The following is a 16,839-nucleotide window of genomic DNA, read 5'->3' as shown; positions in this document are numbered from 1 at the left end:
AGATTAGAAGTAGACTGTTAGGTTGGGGTTAGGGTTAGTGTACGTTGACATGTACTTGCAAAGTTTCTTATAGTCAGTTGACAGTCTGTTGAAGGAGCAGTATCAACAGATATTAAGCAGACAGTCTACTAATACTCAAATGGACCATCAAAACAAAGTGTTGCCGATAGTTTCGATAAATGATCTGGCCGCAGATTTTGTCCACTGAAAATGTACTTTTCATAGTGGTGTGCTATTGGGTAATCTCATTTCAGTGACTGGTTATTATCCCACCCTTCGCATCCGGTCACATGTCATCATATACAAAAAGTGTAGTGTGACAAGAAAGGGAGGCTATTTTAAATGATGTGGGCAAAAATACAAAGGAAAAAAAATATTTATATATTCATTAATAATAAAACTGCAGTGTTTCTTAAAGGGATTGTTTACCCAAAAATGAATATTTACTCACTATCTTAGGGGAGTTCCTAACTTTTATGAGTTTTTTGAGAAAATATTTTGAAGAAAGCTCAACCTGTAACAATTGACTTCTTTAGTAGGAAAAACAAGTATGGAAGTCAGCTTTCCTCAAAATATTGTTTTCTGTTCAACAGAAGAAAGTGGAATAGATATTTGAAGAAGTAAAGGGTGAATAAATAATGCCACAACCAGGTTTTTGTTAAGCTTTGTTGTTTTTAGACTAAAAAGAAAGATATGAGTTCTGAAACTTATAGGATGTTTTAAATAGTATAATGACGTTATACATACAGTATCTAAAGATTAAATGAAAAGTTCACTGAAAAATGAAAAATCTGTCATGTTTTACTCATCCTCAACATGTTCCAAACCTGTTGAGTTTCTTTGTTCTGTTGAAAACAAAGCCAAGGCCAATCCACAGACCTTGGGGTGATTTTGTAATGTAATGTGTATTTATATAGTGCATTTATCGTGTGTGGACATACACCTAAAGAGCACATAAGGGGGGGTCTCTTCCCATCAGCACCAGTGTGTAGCATCCACTTAGATGATGCAACAGCACCCACAGGACAATGGTGCCAGTGTGCTCACCACACACCAGCAAGTGGATTGGAGAGACAATGATACAGCCAATTCGGTGGATAGGGATGACTGGAAGGCCATGATGCTCAAGGGCAGATGCAGGAAATTTGGCCAGGACATCGGGGTTACACCCCTACTATTCGAGAAGTGCCATGGGATTTTTACTGACCTCAGTGAATCAGGACCTCGGTTTAACGTCTCATCTGAAAGAGATATTGAACACTCTTCACAATATCTTGTTTGTGTTCAACTGAAAAAAGAAATTCATCAGTCACACACGTGTGAGTAAATGGTGAAGTTTTCATTTTTGGATGAACTACTGTACCCCTGCATCTAGGGTATTTCAATCTCACAGTCCACGACCCCTAAAATGAGAACTGTTCATATTAATTTCAACAAATTAAATCTGTATGTGAATAAACTTGAATCAATATGCGCCTGTTATACGTCAACATTCACAATATATATATGTGCAATTTTGTGCAATTTCTGCACTAGTAAGCCATGAAATAACATTCATTTAAAAAGTTTTAATATCTTCATGTTTGCTCCAGCACATTTGCTGTTCTTTAATACAAATTCATGAGATGTGGGATTCACATTCCATCCGTACAGTATTTGCTGAAACAGCTGGATATACAGCAAGATTTTTGTTCAAAAGAATAAACAGCATATTAATAAATATATTTATATAAATAAATATAATTATTGATACAGTGAGGAAGTACATAACGACTCATTTGATGTAAAACAAAACAATGACTTGTTAAAGAGAAGGTTTACCCAAAATTCTGCAACTATGTACTCGCCCATCACTTGTTCAAAACCTATTTTAAAGAGGTTTTTTTTGTCTTCTGTTAAACAAAAAACAAGTTTTTTTTTTAAATGGTGGTGGCTGGCAACCTTTGCCTTCCATAGTAATTTTTTTGTTCCAATTAGAGAAGTCTGAGGCGACAGCACCACAGCAAGAAGGTCGCTGGTTCGAGCCTCGGCTGGGTCAGTTGGCATTTCTGTGTGGAGTTTCCATGTTCTTCCCATGTTCGCGTGGGTTTCGCCCACAAGTCCAAAGACATGTGGTAGAGGTGAATTGGGTAGGCTAAACTGTCTGTAGTGTATGAATGTGAATGGATGTTTCCCAGTGATGGGTTGCAGCTGGAAGGGCATCCGCTGTGTAAAAAATGTGCTGGATAAGTTGACGGTTCATTCCGCTATGCTGACCACAAATTAATAAAGAGACTAAAACGAAAAGAAAATGAATGAACGAATGAATTAGAGAAGTCAATCGGTCCCAGCATCCAGCATTTTTCAAAACATCTGTCTTTACGCTCAAAGAAAGGAACTCATGAAGGTTTTAAACTACATGAGGGAGAGTAAATGATGAGGTAGATTTCATTTTTGTGTCAACTAACTCTTTAACTAATGCTCGAACACAACAAAATGTGCCCTTCTTAGTGCCTTTTCCCCCCAGACCAGAATGCACTGGTGCACCGATGCTCAATTTTGAGCATGCTATGAGACAGTATGAACTTTTTGTCAGCTGTAATCACATCTTTAAACTATCATCATCTTTTAAGACTGTACTTGACAGCGAGTCCCGCAGCAAGTAGCGCCAGCATTGCTGCCAGAGCAAGGCCGCGGCGCAACACTAAAACACTCAAAGGCAGCTGCACTTTCACTGTAGCCACGATCTCTTCCTCATCCACCACCAGCACATCCACATCTGTAGCATCATTCACATCACAGCCTTCATTTTCACCATCCTCCTGCGAGGCTGTCAAGAAAATCACTCCCTATTAGCATGCCTCATTAAATGTAATCAGACTTCTGAATGGTTTGTGTCACAACAAACATATTACCGCCATCCGTCCTTCTGATCGCCACACCGGCCCTGATCTGCGCCTGAAGATTGTTCATATTTAGATCGCTGAACTGAAAGTGACTGCTGTGAATATTGAATGAAAGGAAATCCTGTATTCCTCACCTCTTCCGAAGCTTTCTTCCAGTTCAGCTTGACAAGAAGGACGATGAAGAATATTGACTGAAGGAAGACGGAAACTAACAGGCCAATCCACAGACCTTGAGACAATAAATAAATACATTATTAAATATCATAAGTAATTTGTATAATATATTTGTAATTAAATACATTGTAAATATTAAATTAAATTTTATATATAATTTTTTTTTATCATAATATGTACAAAATACATTTTAAAAAATTATTAAATCGTAATACTTTGATACAATATTTTGTAATATACCCAATTATTTCAATTCTAGCAACAAACAACAGGATAACATCATTGTAAATCAACTATATTTCATTTATATACTGTGTATACATATTATTATTATATTATTATGTATAAATTACGTCACATTTTAGCAAAATTCCCATTTTTAGCAGCAAACTATATATTTTTATGTATTATTTTTTTAATTATATATCTTGTATTGTGATGAAACCTTTATGTATATTATATTATATTATATTATATTATATTATATTATATTATATTATATTATATTATATTATATTATATTATATTATATTAAGCTCACCAAAAATGCCCATTTTAGCAGCAAACATCAAGGGTATTCCAATAGGACATCCAATTCCATAATATCCCAGTAGGTTGCATATGGCGCCAAGCTTCTGCTTGCCCAGACCTTTCACTATACTGCTACCTGCTGCCTGATTCAGTTCACAAACAAAAAAAAAAAAGATTGCCATTTTGTCCTCAGATGACCCATTTCAGTGGACTCTCTCATTTATATGGACGTGAAAGACAACATCTAGTTTAATTAAGGTCTAAAGTCCACTTTCATGGTCATTGGGTTGATGTTGTCAGTTTTGTTATTATCAGTAATGAGGGCTGTGAGTGCTCTAACACAACTCTGCTAATGACCTACCGTTGTGGCATCAAAAATGTGGAAAGGAGTGTATAAAACCATTACTGTGGCAACCCTCTGGATGATGTCTCTGGGGGAGAAAAAAACAAAAACAATTGTCCCAATATTAGTGTTGTTTTTATAACCTTTGTTTGAATTTTATGAGTTTGAGGATTTCAAATGTTTTATACGTTACTTTCAGAAGCAACATGGACAATAACAAATATATAAAAACAATAAATATTTTTAAAAGTAATGTGAAAATATTTAATAGTACTTTTTATTAAATAAGTGCTATTCAAGGTTTATTTTCCCCAAATTATAGAATGCGTTGTGGTTGTTGTTTTTGATATGTATTAATTATAAAAAAGTTATAGTTATACTTTAAATAACCTACACTATGAATATAAATATACTATAAATATACTATAAATAATCAAAATGGCATATATTATGAATATAATTATGTGTTTAATTAATTATATTGTTAATATTCATTATATGTTATGTTATTAAATTGTTATAAATTACAATAATAAATACACAAATATTGTGTAGTAATAGGAAATTTTAACTTAAATAAAATTGACTTAAATGAAATGCTCTTCAATGTTTGTTTTATGTATTTTGAAAATTGTTATTTTCAAATTCTAAATAGATATTTATTCTGATAATATAAAATAGAAATATTTATTATTTATATAAAAAATCTATTATTTTATATTAACAAACTTATTAAATAATCAAATGTAGACTGTAAATAAATCATCATTGTATAGAGAAAACATATTAAAATCTTTTTTCTAAAGAAATACTGTAAAATGCCTCATTACATAAAGTTAATAATTAAAGCGCTATATGAGTGAAGTTGATTACAACTTTCAAAGTTGATCCCAACAAATTAGGAGAAAATTACAGAGAAGATAATTATCGAAGTAGTTTAAAGCAAATGTATTTTTTTCACTAAAGAAGAAACACTCACTTGTCATTAGTGAAAATACGAGCAATTACATTCTTTGAACAACCAATTACAGTTGCCAATACCACTGCAACAGAGACTGTAAATAAAATGCAGAATACAATAAAGATCATTAAAATTGTGCTTAAAGGACATGCACAAATAATGTATAAGCAACTTATTTACAAAAAATAAATAAATATTAAATTCAGATATCCATTTATTTTTAATATTTAATATTACCTGCACACATTATAGAGACTTTAGCAGAGAGTTTGGCTTGAGCCACATCTCCTGCACCCATGGCATTGCCCACTCTAACACTGCCAGCTATACTGAAGCCTATAGGGAACTGAACACAGGACACTCATTTCAAGTGTTCATACAATTTTCAAAAAAAAAAAATGCTTTCATGACAATGAACACATACCATATATGCGATATTTGCCAGTCCATACATTACTGACTGTGCTCCAAGCTCCACTTCGCTTATCAGACCTGCCATAAAAAAAGAACAAAGTTCAGCAACAGGGTTCAGAACTCAATGAAAATGTTCCTTTTGAAAGATACATTGTTTTCAAGAAATTTTCTTCGATCTGAAGTGATAGTTTACACAAAATTGCTTATTGTGTTGTCAACTGCCATTATACATTGAACCACAGGAAGTGACTAAGTGGCCATTCTGGTAGTACTGACAAAGTCACTGTTCTGCTTCAGGTATAAAACGATGTACTCCAAAGGACGTGGTAAATCCATTTCAGATTCAATTCAATCAAATATCATCATTTGTGGCCATTTTTTCCAACAAACAAGAGTAGTGCCTATTTAAAATGGAATATGAAATAGTCAATTGTAAATACTAGAGCTGTGTTGAAAAATTGTTTAAGAAATCGACAATTCTGAGATTTTTAAAATGCATCACTATTCTTTCTTGAATCAACTCTGAGCTTTTTCTCATTTTACAACTCCCCTACAATTAAAAAGCTGAATGAGTTTTACCATTTTTGAATCCATTCATATGATCTTTGTGTCTGGCAGGAGCACTTTTCGCTTAGCTTAGGATAATTTATCATTGAATTAGATTAGATAAAAAAAAATAATAAAAAAAAGACTTTAATAATTCTGATTTAAAGCCTGACACTTCTGTAATTACATTGTGTACTAAGACCAGCGGAAAATGAAAAGTTGCTATTTTATAGGCCGATATGTCTAGGAACTATAATCTTATTTTCGGCATAATAATCAAGGAACTATGCTGCTGTACCATTACTGAAGCAAGCACCAGGATATTATGATTCTTGATTTTTACACCAGAGTGACAGTTTTCAGTAGAGATTAGCATTACATTTTTGAAAATCTCAGAACTGACAAAGAATTGCATTCTCAAGCTATTTTTGCAATAGCTGCAATAAATGTGTAAATATCTAAATTTACTGTCCAATAGGGACAGTTTTAGATAAAAGAAACATCTCTTTTTATATCCCTTTACAAATACAATTATGGAATAATCTGCCCTTTTTCAACAATGCCACTCAATACTTTATATAACAGCTGCTGGTTTCATAGTTTATAGTGGTTAAGAAACTCAAAGCATTACTGCCATCTACTGTTATGCAACACAAGAGACTTTTTTCTGTAAGATTTTTCCTCATTATTAGAGCATGTTTTAATTAAAGCAGAAGAGCTTATAAATCCCAAATAAATAATAAAAATTGCATATTTAGGAGTTTTGATGAGCAATCCAGTTATTTAGTATAAATCACTGTATATTAATCATATCTTAATTATTAGATTCTTTTATAAAAATAAAAACAATTTGCTGTCAAATGAATCTGCAGTATATCAGGTCCTTATTTTAACAAGCATGCACTTTAACCTGCCAGCAGGCCTCCAATCTCATAGGTCCACCACTCTCCACACATCATGAGCATACTGGGAATGGCCAGATAAATGAACGAGTCCCATTCCTGCAAGCAGTCCATCGACCAACCTAAACAGCCACAAAGAAGAGCTTTAATGTAGATCTGTCTGCTGGATCAACTTACAATGGTGGTCAAATTTACAAACATGAAGATATTACTCACCTTTCCAAGTCTCCTTATAAAGACCTTTCCATCGGATGTAGATGAACAATATGGTCGCCAAACTGTACTGTGAGATTGTATTAGCTGCTGCTGAGCCTCTGAAGATGAAAAACACATGATCAGTTTTCGTTTTTCTAGCTTTTAAATTAAAATGAAATGTTGTGGAAACTTACTCAACACCCATGTTCAGGACAAAGAGGAGGATGTAGTTTATTAAAGCATTCAAGATATTCGCTACTACTCCAGTTATGACCAAGGGCCAAAATATTCCCTGTAATGACAGGTTAGATTAGGTTTTTACAATGAAGCTTTCTCAGAACATCACATTTTAACATCTTACACCTACCTGATTCTGTAGATACTTCACTTGAACAATGAACATATATACAGCCTGTGAGACAAAAATAGACAGTATTTAACAGTATTTTATGTAATTATATCTGATTTAACAAAGGTCAGTTCTATGAAATAACCATTAGACTAAAAAGGAAAACATAACGCTTTTTTGGCATTCAGTACTTCAAGATTTGACAAAATAAAGAGTGTGTGTTTTAACCTTTTCAAATGTGTATTTGGAAGTACCTACCGGAAGACCAGGCAAAAAAACGTTCACATAGAGTTGTGATACTCTGAAAGAGGAAAAAACTAAAGATGTTTTTACATTCATATATTTTTCTTTTGGTATATTGCAATAATAGTGATGATTCTGTTTGGTTGAATGCAAGGAATGGAAGGTGCCATAAAAAAAGTCTTCTGAAATTTGATATTTCATTGTAGCTTGCTTTTAAAAATAACTAATTACTGTTAGGCAGTGTTGGGTGTATGTTACTTTAAAAAAGTAATAGATTACAAATTACTGACTACTACTGTAAAACTGTAATTTGAATACATTACTAATTACTTCTTGTAAAAATGATAATAATAATAATAATAATAATACATGTTATTTGTATAGTACTTTTCATACATACATGCAAGTCAAAACGCTTCACAATCAACAAACAAGCATTAAATAAACTAAATAAAAAAGCAGTATATGACAAATGTATAGACAAATAAAGCAAAATAAACAGCAAATATATAGTCAGATAAAAGCATACATGTACAGTTGAAGTCAGAATTATAAGCCCCCCTGAATTATTACTGCCCCTGTTTATTTTTTTCCCAATTTCTGTTTAACGGTTAGAAGATTTTTAACACATTTCTAAACATAATAGTTTTAATAACTCATTTATAATAACTGATTTATTTTATCTTTGCCATGATGACAGTAAATGATATTTTACTAGATATTTTTCAAGACACTTCTATACAGTTAAAGTGACATTTAAAAGCTTAACTAGGCAAGGCAAGGCAAGTTTATTTATATAGCACATTTCATACACAGTGGCAATTCAAAGTGCTTTACATAAACAAGAATTAAAGAAATAAGTATAAGAAAAATAAAAACAAATAATAAAAATGATTAAAAAACATAAAAACAGATAAAATGTGAAATAAAAGTATGAAAAGGAAGAGAAAGGTTAATTAGTTTAACTTAGCAGATTAGGATAATTAGGCAAGTTATTGAATAACAATGGTTTGTTCTGTAGACTATCAAAAAAATAAGCTTAAAGGGGCTAATAAAGTCCTTAAAATGGTGTTTAAAAAATTAATAAGTGCATTTTTCTAGTCAAAAAAAGACTTCCTTGCTCTGTTAAACATCATTTGGGAAATATTTAAAAAAAGAACAAAAATTCAAAGGGGGGCTAATAGTTCTGACTTCAACTGTACACGCATTTATGCATATATCTACACAATCACACACATAATAGTCCTTACATATGCATATACAAGCACACACTGTACGTACATACATACACCTGCACAATATACATATATACATAAAATACATCCACTTCACAAACTGTTATATTCATATGCCATTTTAAAAAGGTGCATCCTAACACGCTTTTTAATAACATAAGAAGTAATCAGATTACTAATTACTTTACTCTGAAGTTACTTTTAAATCATGTAAAACCTATAAAAATACAAAATAAACTGCAGCTCTTTTAGTAATTAAATATTCACTGAGAAAAAAAAAACATTAGAATGGGTTGATCACATTAGCTTGACATATTCAACAGACCTAATTCTCTCATCATTCACTTGTTTTTAACCTGTTTGTCTTTTTTTAATACAAAAAGACATAAAGAAAACTGGATACCTGTAACACTGCATTGTTTGTTCTGTGTTTGTCTGAAGTAATAAGTCTAAATAAATCTCTATATTTCACACAAAGGAAATTTGTAAAAGCTCATGCTCGTTAACTGATGTTGCAGCGCAATTACATTAACTTCAGTAACTAATCAAATTGGACAGATTTAAAATGTATTTTGTTATATTACTGCGTTTCTAAAAAATGTAATTAGAAGACAGTAACACGTTACTCTGGAACACGTTACACCCAGCTCTGCTGTTTAGTACAAGAATACATTGCATGAAGCTATTTTTCTAGGATGATACTACAACAGTGTCTACTTTTGTGCTAGTCTCTGTTTTATAATCACAGTTTTAAGTAGTTCTCACCTGGCAACCTCCGGGCTTTGACCCGCAAGAAGTAATATTGACTCTGTATTGATGAGAATGGCACAGCATGGCAAACATGTAAGTAAAAGGATTATAATTGCCTTCTGAGTTATAACACCAACTTGTTGCAAGTTCCCAGCTCCATAAGTCTGAAAAAGACAAAGCAACCTTAAAGTAAATAAAAGGTTGCATTTGATGACTAGTAATTGAACAGAGCAATGTAGTTACCTGAGAAATAAGTGTATCACATGCTGCAGACAAGCCAAAGCCAATGCCAACACCTAAAACATTGATGACCTGTTTGGAATGAACACTCATTACTCTATTATTATTATGCTTTAATATACATTATTTTAAACCACATTTTCTACAGGAAATAAATATTTGAAACTCACAGCTACGGCAAGAGTAACTCCATCAAGCTCTAACTTTCCCAGGTGTCCACAAAACACAGAGCTTGTAAAAAGGATTAAGTAATCGAAAAGAATGGCGAGAAACTACAAGAAGAAGAAAACACAAAGATGTTTAATGTTTAAGTAGTGGATATTATTATAGAGGTAAAGCCAGTCATTTGTGTCATGCTAGCCAAACTAAATCTCAAAGGAATGATTTATATAAAGGTTATTTTCAAAATGGCAAAACTCTTATCTCGGACCAAACATGGCAAACTGTAGGCCAAATCAGAAAACTAAGTGGAAATAGTCATTTAGGAAAACCACTGTTCTTATGTTCCACAATACTGAAGCAAATGAGTCGCAAAATTCATTTTAAAATGTAACATACCAACCAGGATTGCAATATGTAAAATGCCAATTTTGCATTGACCATCACAAATGTGAATAGTTCAAAGTAAAAATGAAAATGAAATTCTAAAATTTATATCTGCCATTTTCAACCACAGTTTTATTACAGAATGTAAATTGCATACAAATTTAAATGCTTTATAAGTTGCAAAATGAAACGGAAAATGCAATTCCCATATTGAATTGATGTGTGTAATGTGCACAAGCAGAAATGGTAGCAAAATGATCGTTTAAAGCAGGGGTGTCAAACTCAATTCCTGGAGGGCCGAAGCCCTGCACAGTTTAGTTCCAACCCTGCTCCGACACACTTACCTGTAGGTTTCAAACAAGCCTGAAGGACTCAATTAGTTTGATCAGGTGTGTTTAATTAGGGTTGGAACTAAACTGTGCAGAGCTGCGGCCCTTTTGGAACTGAGTTCGACACCTGTGTTTTAAAGGGATAGTTCAGTAAAAGAAAGGCATCGTTTACAGACCCTCCACTTGTTCTAAACTAATTTTTGTTCTTCTGATGAACAGAAAAGATTATGTATTGAAAAAGGCTGGAAATCAACAGCCATTGACTTCAATAGTAATTTTTATCTACTATGGATTTTAATGGCTACCAGTATTTAAGATTTGTAAAAAAATAACTTGATTTTGTGTATCTCATAAAAAGATGGAACCACATGAAGGTGAGTAAATGGTGAGTAAATTTGACTTTTTGGGTGAACTATCCCTTTAAATGTTATTTACCTTAATTGAATTAACACCTTGGGTCAGGATGTGTGTAGCAAAAACAGTGTTTATTTCCAAATAAATATATAATAAAAAGGCTATCAACATAAAAATCATGAAGGTTTAGAACTATTTGAGGGTGAGAAAATAGTAAGTTTATTTTTATTTCTGGGTGTAATATCCTTTTAAGTTGCTTAACCTAGTCATCATACTCTGACAAGTTTTATGAGATCCCTTGATTCACGTCAACAGAATCAGTTGTCAAAAAACATTTCAGTTTCAGAGTTAGTAATGTGTCAGGCAGTCATAGCAGGCACTCCAGACAGTCATGTACTGTACACTTTGTGTTTGTTATCTTCATTCTGAATTACACATGCACAATATTATCAGCTAATCGGTTTTCAAATCAAATGCTTCTGAAAGAAACTTGTTTTCTAAAAACTGCTGTAACCAGTTATTGAATACCTATTGCCCATAATTTATTTTAAATCACCCAGAACTGCCATGGTTAGCGTTATATCTTATGAATGTAACACTGATGGAAAATCATGTTCTCAGCAGTTCATCACAACTCAGCAAGGGAAAGAGATAGGTTGTGCAAGGAAGGTGTTCATATTGAATCTCTTATCCAATATGACTATATTTAAAAAAATGACTACATTTAACAACCCCTTGAATTGAATTTAGGTAAGTTAGCATCTAGTTTGACTTTGCTTTATAATAAATGAAAAGAAAAACTAATTACTGTGCTATTATGCTGTTTCCTTTTAAATATATATTGGAAATAATGTCCTACTGTAGTATTTAAACTTCATTAGTATTCAAACATCACTGTGAAGTTACTTCAATGTAACCATAGGCCAAATGCTTACTTAAAGGGATAGTTCACCCAAAACTCAAAAATCTGTCATCATTTACTCACCCTTCACTTGTTTCAAATCTATTTAAGTTTAATGTTTCTGTCGAACACAAAAGATTTTACATTTTAAAAATGTTTAAAAATGTTTTTAAACTCCTGTCCTCAGACTTCCATGGTATTTGTTTTTCCTACTATGAAAGTAAATGTGTACAGGTTTCTAATATTTTTCATGAAGTGTTTGTTTGTGAAGAAAAAAATAAACCCATAAGGTTTAAAACCACGAGAGTGACGTAATTTTCATATTTGTGTGAACTATAACTTTAGCACACATAATGCCCACAAACAGATGCCATTTAAATGTCAATTATTATTTATTTATCAAACACCACCACAACTATAAGGATCAAACAAATATTTACAAATTATATTCAGATACACATAGGCTACAAAATAAACTGCCAGTTACGTGGGCCAACCACAGCTTTATACACATAGGCTACAAAATAAACTGCCAGTTACGTGGGCCAACCACAAATTAAAAAGCTGAGATCAAATCAAAGTGAGTTAGCTAACATTTACTTTACTGTAATATGTTATGTGTGACTGCAGTGATGTTTGTAAAGTGTGAAAGTTAAACTGGTGTACATGCCATCCCTTTCCTTCACGAGGTCTATGTAAACTAAAATGACGTACTTACCACGGGAAAAGCTAATGTACACATGCTTACAAATTCTCTCGTATAGTCCACTGGTAAAAAACTAAAACACCTAGAGCACCATCCACATCTGGAAGAGTTTTCTGCTTCGTTCATTCTTTCGTTCATCCTGAGGAAAAGTTTGATGGCTGATTCACAGAAAGCTGAAACTCGTTCCTTTAGAAAGCTAAGCAAGCTAATAACGTCTTATCTCTGTAGTGTTAAATATAAAGTTCAACTTCAAGAGTTAATTATTTTCAGTGCTGTCACTATAAATGAGTCACGGTTACGTAATCCAAAATAGGCGGATCGAACTGATCGTTACCTTGGCTACTTGATTTGTGTATGCCGGTGTTAAATATCGATACGTTATAAGTTGTTTAATAGGCATTTTATTATTAGATTGTTTTCCATAATAATTCCATATGAAGGTTTAAAGTGGACGTGTTTTGTTAGCAGAGAATTGTGAACGGTAGGAACCATTGCTTGGGCTCATTTCAGCTCGCGCAGAAATACTGCATCACACAAACAGCACAGAGAAGTCAGATAGCAAAGTCAGCAGCACTTCCAGCTGGGAGAGAGTACATAACTTATAATGTTATCTTCTTAACATACACCCACAGTGTAAATAGTGACATTTAATAAAACAAATGCGATCATCAGACTTTCCTAATTTAGCCTGGAGACAGGTAAGAAGCCAGACACCTGTTTGGGGAATGCACAATTTATATTAAGTAAAAAAAGCCGTTAGATTTTGAATGCCATCTTACGCTGGCAAAAATAATACTTGCTGTATTTAATTATTATATTGAGTCAAACAGATTGTAGGCACAAATAAAGTGTACTGTTACCAGTAGGTGGAGCTATTTATCCTAAAGTTGTTATTAGTTGCTATGCTAAAGTTAAGTTTCAGTATAATTTCTGAGCTGATTTACTGTAAATGTAAAATTTGATCGAGCAACAGTTGTAGTTTTTATTATAGTTTGAATTAGATTAGTCTTTATATTTTAATTTTTAATTTAAGTAATTTTTATGTCTATATAGTTTTTATTAGTTTCAGATTTAGTTATGTAGTTTAAACTGAAGAAAATAAAATAATGTTTTAATATATATTTTAAAGTAATTAATTTTAATTAACAAAAATGAGTTCAGTTGTATGCTTAATTTATGGTTTCATTCATTTATCATTTATTCTTTTTTTTTCTTCAGCTTAGTCCCTTTATTAATCGGAGGTCGCCACAGCGAAATGAACCACCAACTTATCCACATATGTTTTATGCAGTAGATGCCCTTCCAGTCGCAACCCATCACTGGGAATCATCCACACACACTCATTCACACACATACACTATGGTTTATTTAGCCTACCAAATTTACCTATACCGCATGTCTTTGGACTTGTGGGGGAAACCGGAGCACCTGGAGGAAACCCATGAAAACATGGGGAGTAAATGCAAACTCCACACAGAAATGTCAACTTACCCAGCCCAGGCTCGAACCAGCGACCCTCTTGTTGTGAGGCGAACGTACCACCCACTGCAGCCATATGTAAATTTAGTTACCAATAATTTATAATGTACATAATAAAAGTTCTGGCATTATATAATTTATATATATCTTTATATCTATAGCAAATATGAAAAACCAAAAAAAATAAACAATAATAAATCTAAACACGTACAACAAGGTGTGTAAACAGGGCTTTTGGGGATCTTAAATAGTTCTTCAAAAGTCTACAATTATCCATTTGCAATTTAAAGACTTTAAATGGTCTTAAAACTAAAATGTTGTTAAATGTTGCATGCACTGCTAAAAATCTTCCTCTGTATTTTTTGTTTTGCAATACAATATCTAAACACAGAATAGTTTACTCACCCTTCACTTGTTTACAAATTGCAAAAAAGTTGCAAGTTTTTTTGTTTGTTTGTTGAAAACAAAAGAAGAAGATATTATGAAGAAAACTGTAAAACAGTAACAATTGACATCCATTGTATTTGGTTTCAGCCTTTCAGCTTTTTTTTTTTTTTCAAAACATCTTGAACTATCCCATTTTTGCTTGAGATCCAAATTGAATAAATATATATACATTTAAAGTCAGAAATATTAGCCCCCCTTTGAATTATTTTTTCTATTTTAAATATTACAGAGCAAGGAAATATTCACAGTATGTCTGATTTTTTTTCTGGAGAAAGTCTTTTTGTTTTGTTTTTTGGCTAGAATAAAAGCATTTCTTTTTTTTTTTTTTTAAATATTTTAAAGTCAAAATGATTAGCCCTTTTAATCTACAAACCATTGTTATACAATAACTTGACTAATTACCTTAACCTGCCTAGTTAACCTAATTAACCTAGTTAAGCCTTTAAATGTCACTTTAAGCTGTATAGAACTACTTGAAAAACATCTAGTAAAATATTATTTACTAACTAACATCATGTAAGAGATAAAGTAAATCAGTTATTGGAAGAGAGTTATTGTTTAGAAATGTGTTGAAAAAGTCTTCTCTCTGTTAAACGGGGGCTAATAATTTTACTTGTGAGTGTATATATAGTTTTCTTAGGAATTTAACAAAACTACATGAATTACCTGTTAATGGGGTTTGAAAAAAATCTTTATTATTAAGTATTTATTTTTTCAGGGCGAGGCAGTGGCGCAGCAGGTAGTGCTGTCGCCTCACAGCAAGAAGGTCGCTGGTTCGAACCTCGGCTCAGTTGGCGTTTCTGTGTGGAGTTTGCATGTTCTCCCTGTCTTCACGTGGGTTTCCTCCGGGTGCTCCGGTTTTTCCCCACAGTCCAAAGACATGCGGTACAGGTGAATTGGGAAGGCTAAATTGTCCGTAGTGTATGAGTGTGTGAGTGGACGTTTCCCAGGGATGAGTTGCGGCTGGAAGAGCATCCGCTGCGTAAAAACTTGCTGGATAAGTTGGCGGTTCATTCCGCTATGGCGACCCCTTTTTTTAATAAAGGGACTAAGCCGACAAGAAAATGAATGATTTATTTTTTCATATTGAAGTGTTAGAGCAATGTTTCAAATATTTATTCCAGTTTGAATAATATAATGATAGAGTTTATTATGAAGTTGTGTTTTTTTAATCATTGTTTGATTTAGAGAATATATTGAAGTATTGTTTCATTTAAATTATGCATAGCGTTTGCTTTAATTGGTCTTAAAAATATATTGCATGAACCCTATAAAACCCTGGCAAATATATAACAGCTATTCCTCTCTTAAATATCTGCCAATTTGTTACAAAATTAGCATTAAATTATTATTATTATTATCATCATATCAACTTGCCTGAGAAAAACATTGTTCACAAAGCCTTAGACCTGCAGTAGGTGGCATTCCAATGTGATGATTAGCAAAAATTTGAAATGTAAAAATGAATCCATGCACATTAAAGAGTTACCCATTTTCACTTAGTTCAGCAAAAGGTCTTCCAAGCAAAAAATGAATTTTACGAATAAACTATTTTTTTTTGGGCTTTTATATGTATACAGCCAAATTGGAGGCTGAGGTATATACACTTTTGGTTCAGATGGATAATGAGTGGGTGTTAGAGATGCCGAAAAAGCAGAAAAGGGCACTGTAATTATATCTGTTCTTTCCCTCAAAGATCTAAGATCATAGTGATCACAGCGTCACTGCACACCCAACCGCTTGTTAACTGCTTACTTGTTAGCTCTATAACAATTTAATTTCTTAAATAGAAAAATTCTGTGGTCAAGGCCAGACCTTTTTGAGAGTCACGTTCTGTAACTCTATTTTAATGCTTTATTTCATACCACATATTTTGTGTGTGTGTGTGTGTGTGTGTGTGTGTGTGTGTGTGTGTGTGTGTGTGTGTGTGTGTGTGCGTGCGTGCATGTGTGTGTTATTTTTAAAAAGCATTTCTTCGTTTGGCGCAATTCCCACTTTTTGACCGCACGCATGTGATCTAAACCTGACCAAAATTGCAACATTCCTCTCTAGCTATTGCAACAATTGCAAGAAATGATCATGAGGTTTCAACCTGCTCGTACCTCAGCAATTGAGCAGTATTATGCACTGTGGGGTTGTGGCTGCTGACTTGAGACTGTAAACACATGGTTGGGAAGTCTAGTCTTTTGTCTCCGCAAGACCATGAGCTATCATTAATCCAGTGCTTCTGACTTCGGCAGCTCTGTGAAATCATCAGGTGGATTTGCAGTGATGCAGAGCTGTCTCCTCTAAAGATATAGTTTGACCTT

At 33.0% G+C, this 16,839-nt stretch overlaps 1 protein-coding gene across 2 annotated transcripts; it reads right to left on the bottom strand.

The window, feature by feature from the left end:
* Nucleotides 1-1,553: 1,553 nt before the first annotated feature.
* On the bottom strand, nucleotides 1,554-12,862 carry slc47a3 (solute carrier family 47 member 3). 2 transcript variants are annotated; one of them, XM_087284236.1, is made up of 17 exons: nucleotides 12,452-12,862; nucleotides 9,939-12,400; nucleotides 9,772-9,840; nucleotides 9,544-9,692; nucleotides 7,559-7,601; nucleotides 7,319-7,363; nucleotides 7,146-7,243; nucleotides 6,973-7,070; nucleotides 6,765-6,878; nucleotides 5,319-5,386; nucleotides 5,132-5,240; nucleotides 4,913-4,988; nucleotides 3,952-4,021; nucleotides 3,601-3,733; nucleotides 3,020-3,114; nucleotides 2,895-2,937; nucleotides 1,554-2,809 (listed from the first exon to the last, which is right to left on the bottom strand). In XM_087284236.1, the coding sequence occupies exons 6-17, from the start codon at nucleotides 7,352-7,354 to the stop codon at nucleotides 2,601-2,603; spliced, it is 1,149 nt and encodes a 382-aa protein (XP_087140362.1). In that variant the 5' UTR covers nucleotides 7,355-7,363; nucleotides 7,559-7,601; nucleotides 9,544-9,692; nucleotides 9,772-9,840; nucleotides 9,939-12,400; nucleotides 12,452-12,862; the 3' UTR covers nucleotides 1,554-2,600. The 2 variants fall into 2 exon arrangements, with proteins under 2 accessions (XP_087140362.1, XP_087140361.1); XM_087284235.1 differs by having other exon boundaries at nucleotides 9,939-10,040; nucleotides 12,617-12,862.
* Between the last annotated feature and the right edge of the window lie 3,977 nt (nucleotides 12,863-16,839).

The sequence above is a fragment of the Danio rerio genome, chromosome 15, assembly GCF_052040795.2.
Source record: "Danio rerio strain M-AB ecotype USA chromosome 15, GRCz13ab, whole genome shotgun sequence".
NCBI classification, from domain to species: domain Eukaryota; kingdom Metazoa; phylum Chordata; class Actinopteri; order Cypriniformes; family Danionidae; genus Danio; species Danio rerio.
The sequence above is the reverse complement of the archived record's forward strand: the minus strand, read 5'-3'. Positions and strand labels throughout refer to the sequence as shown.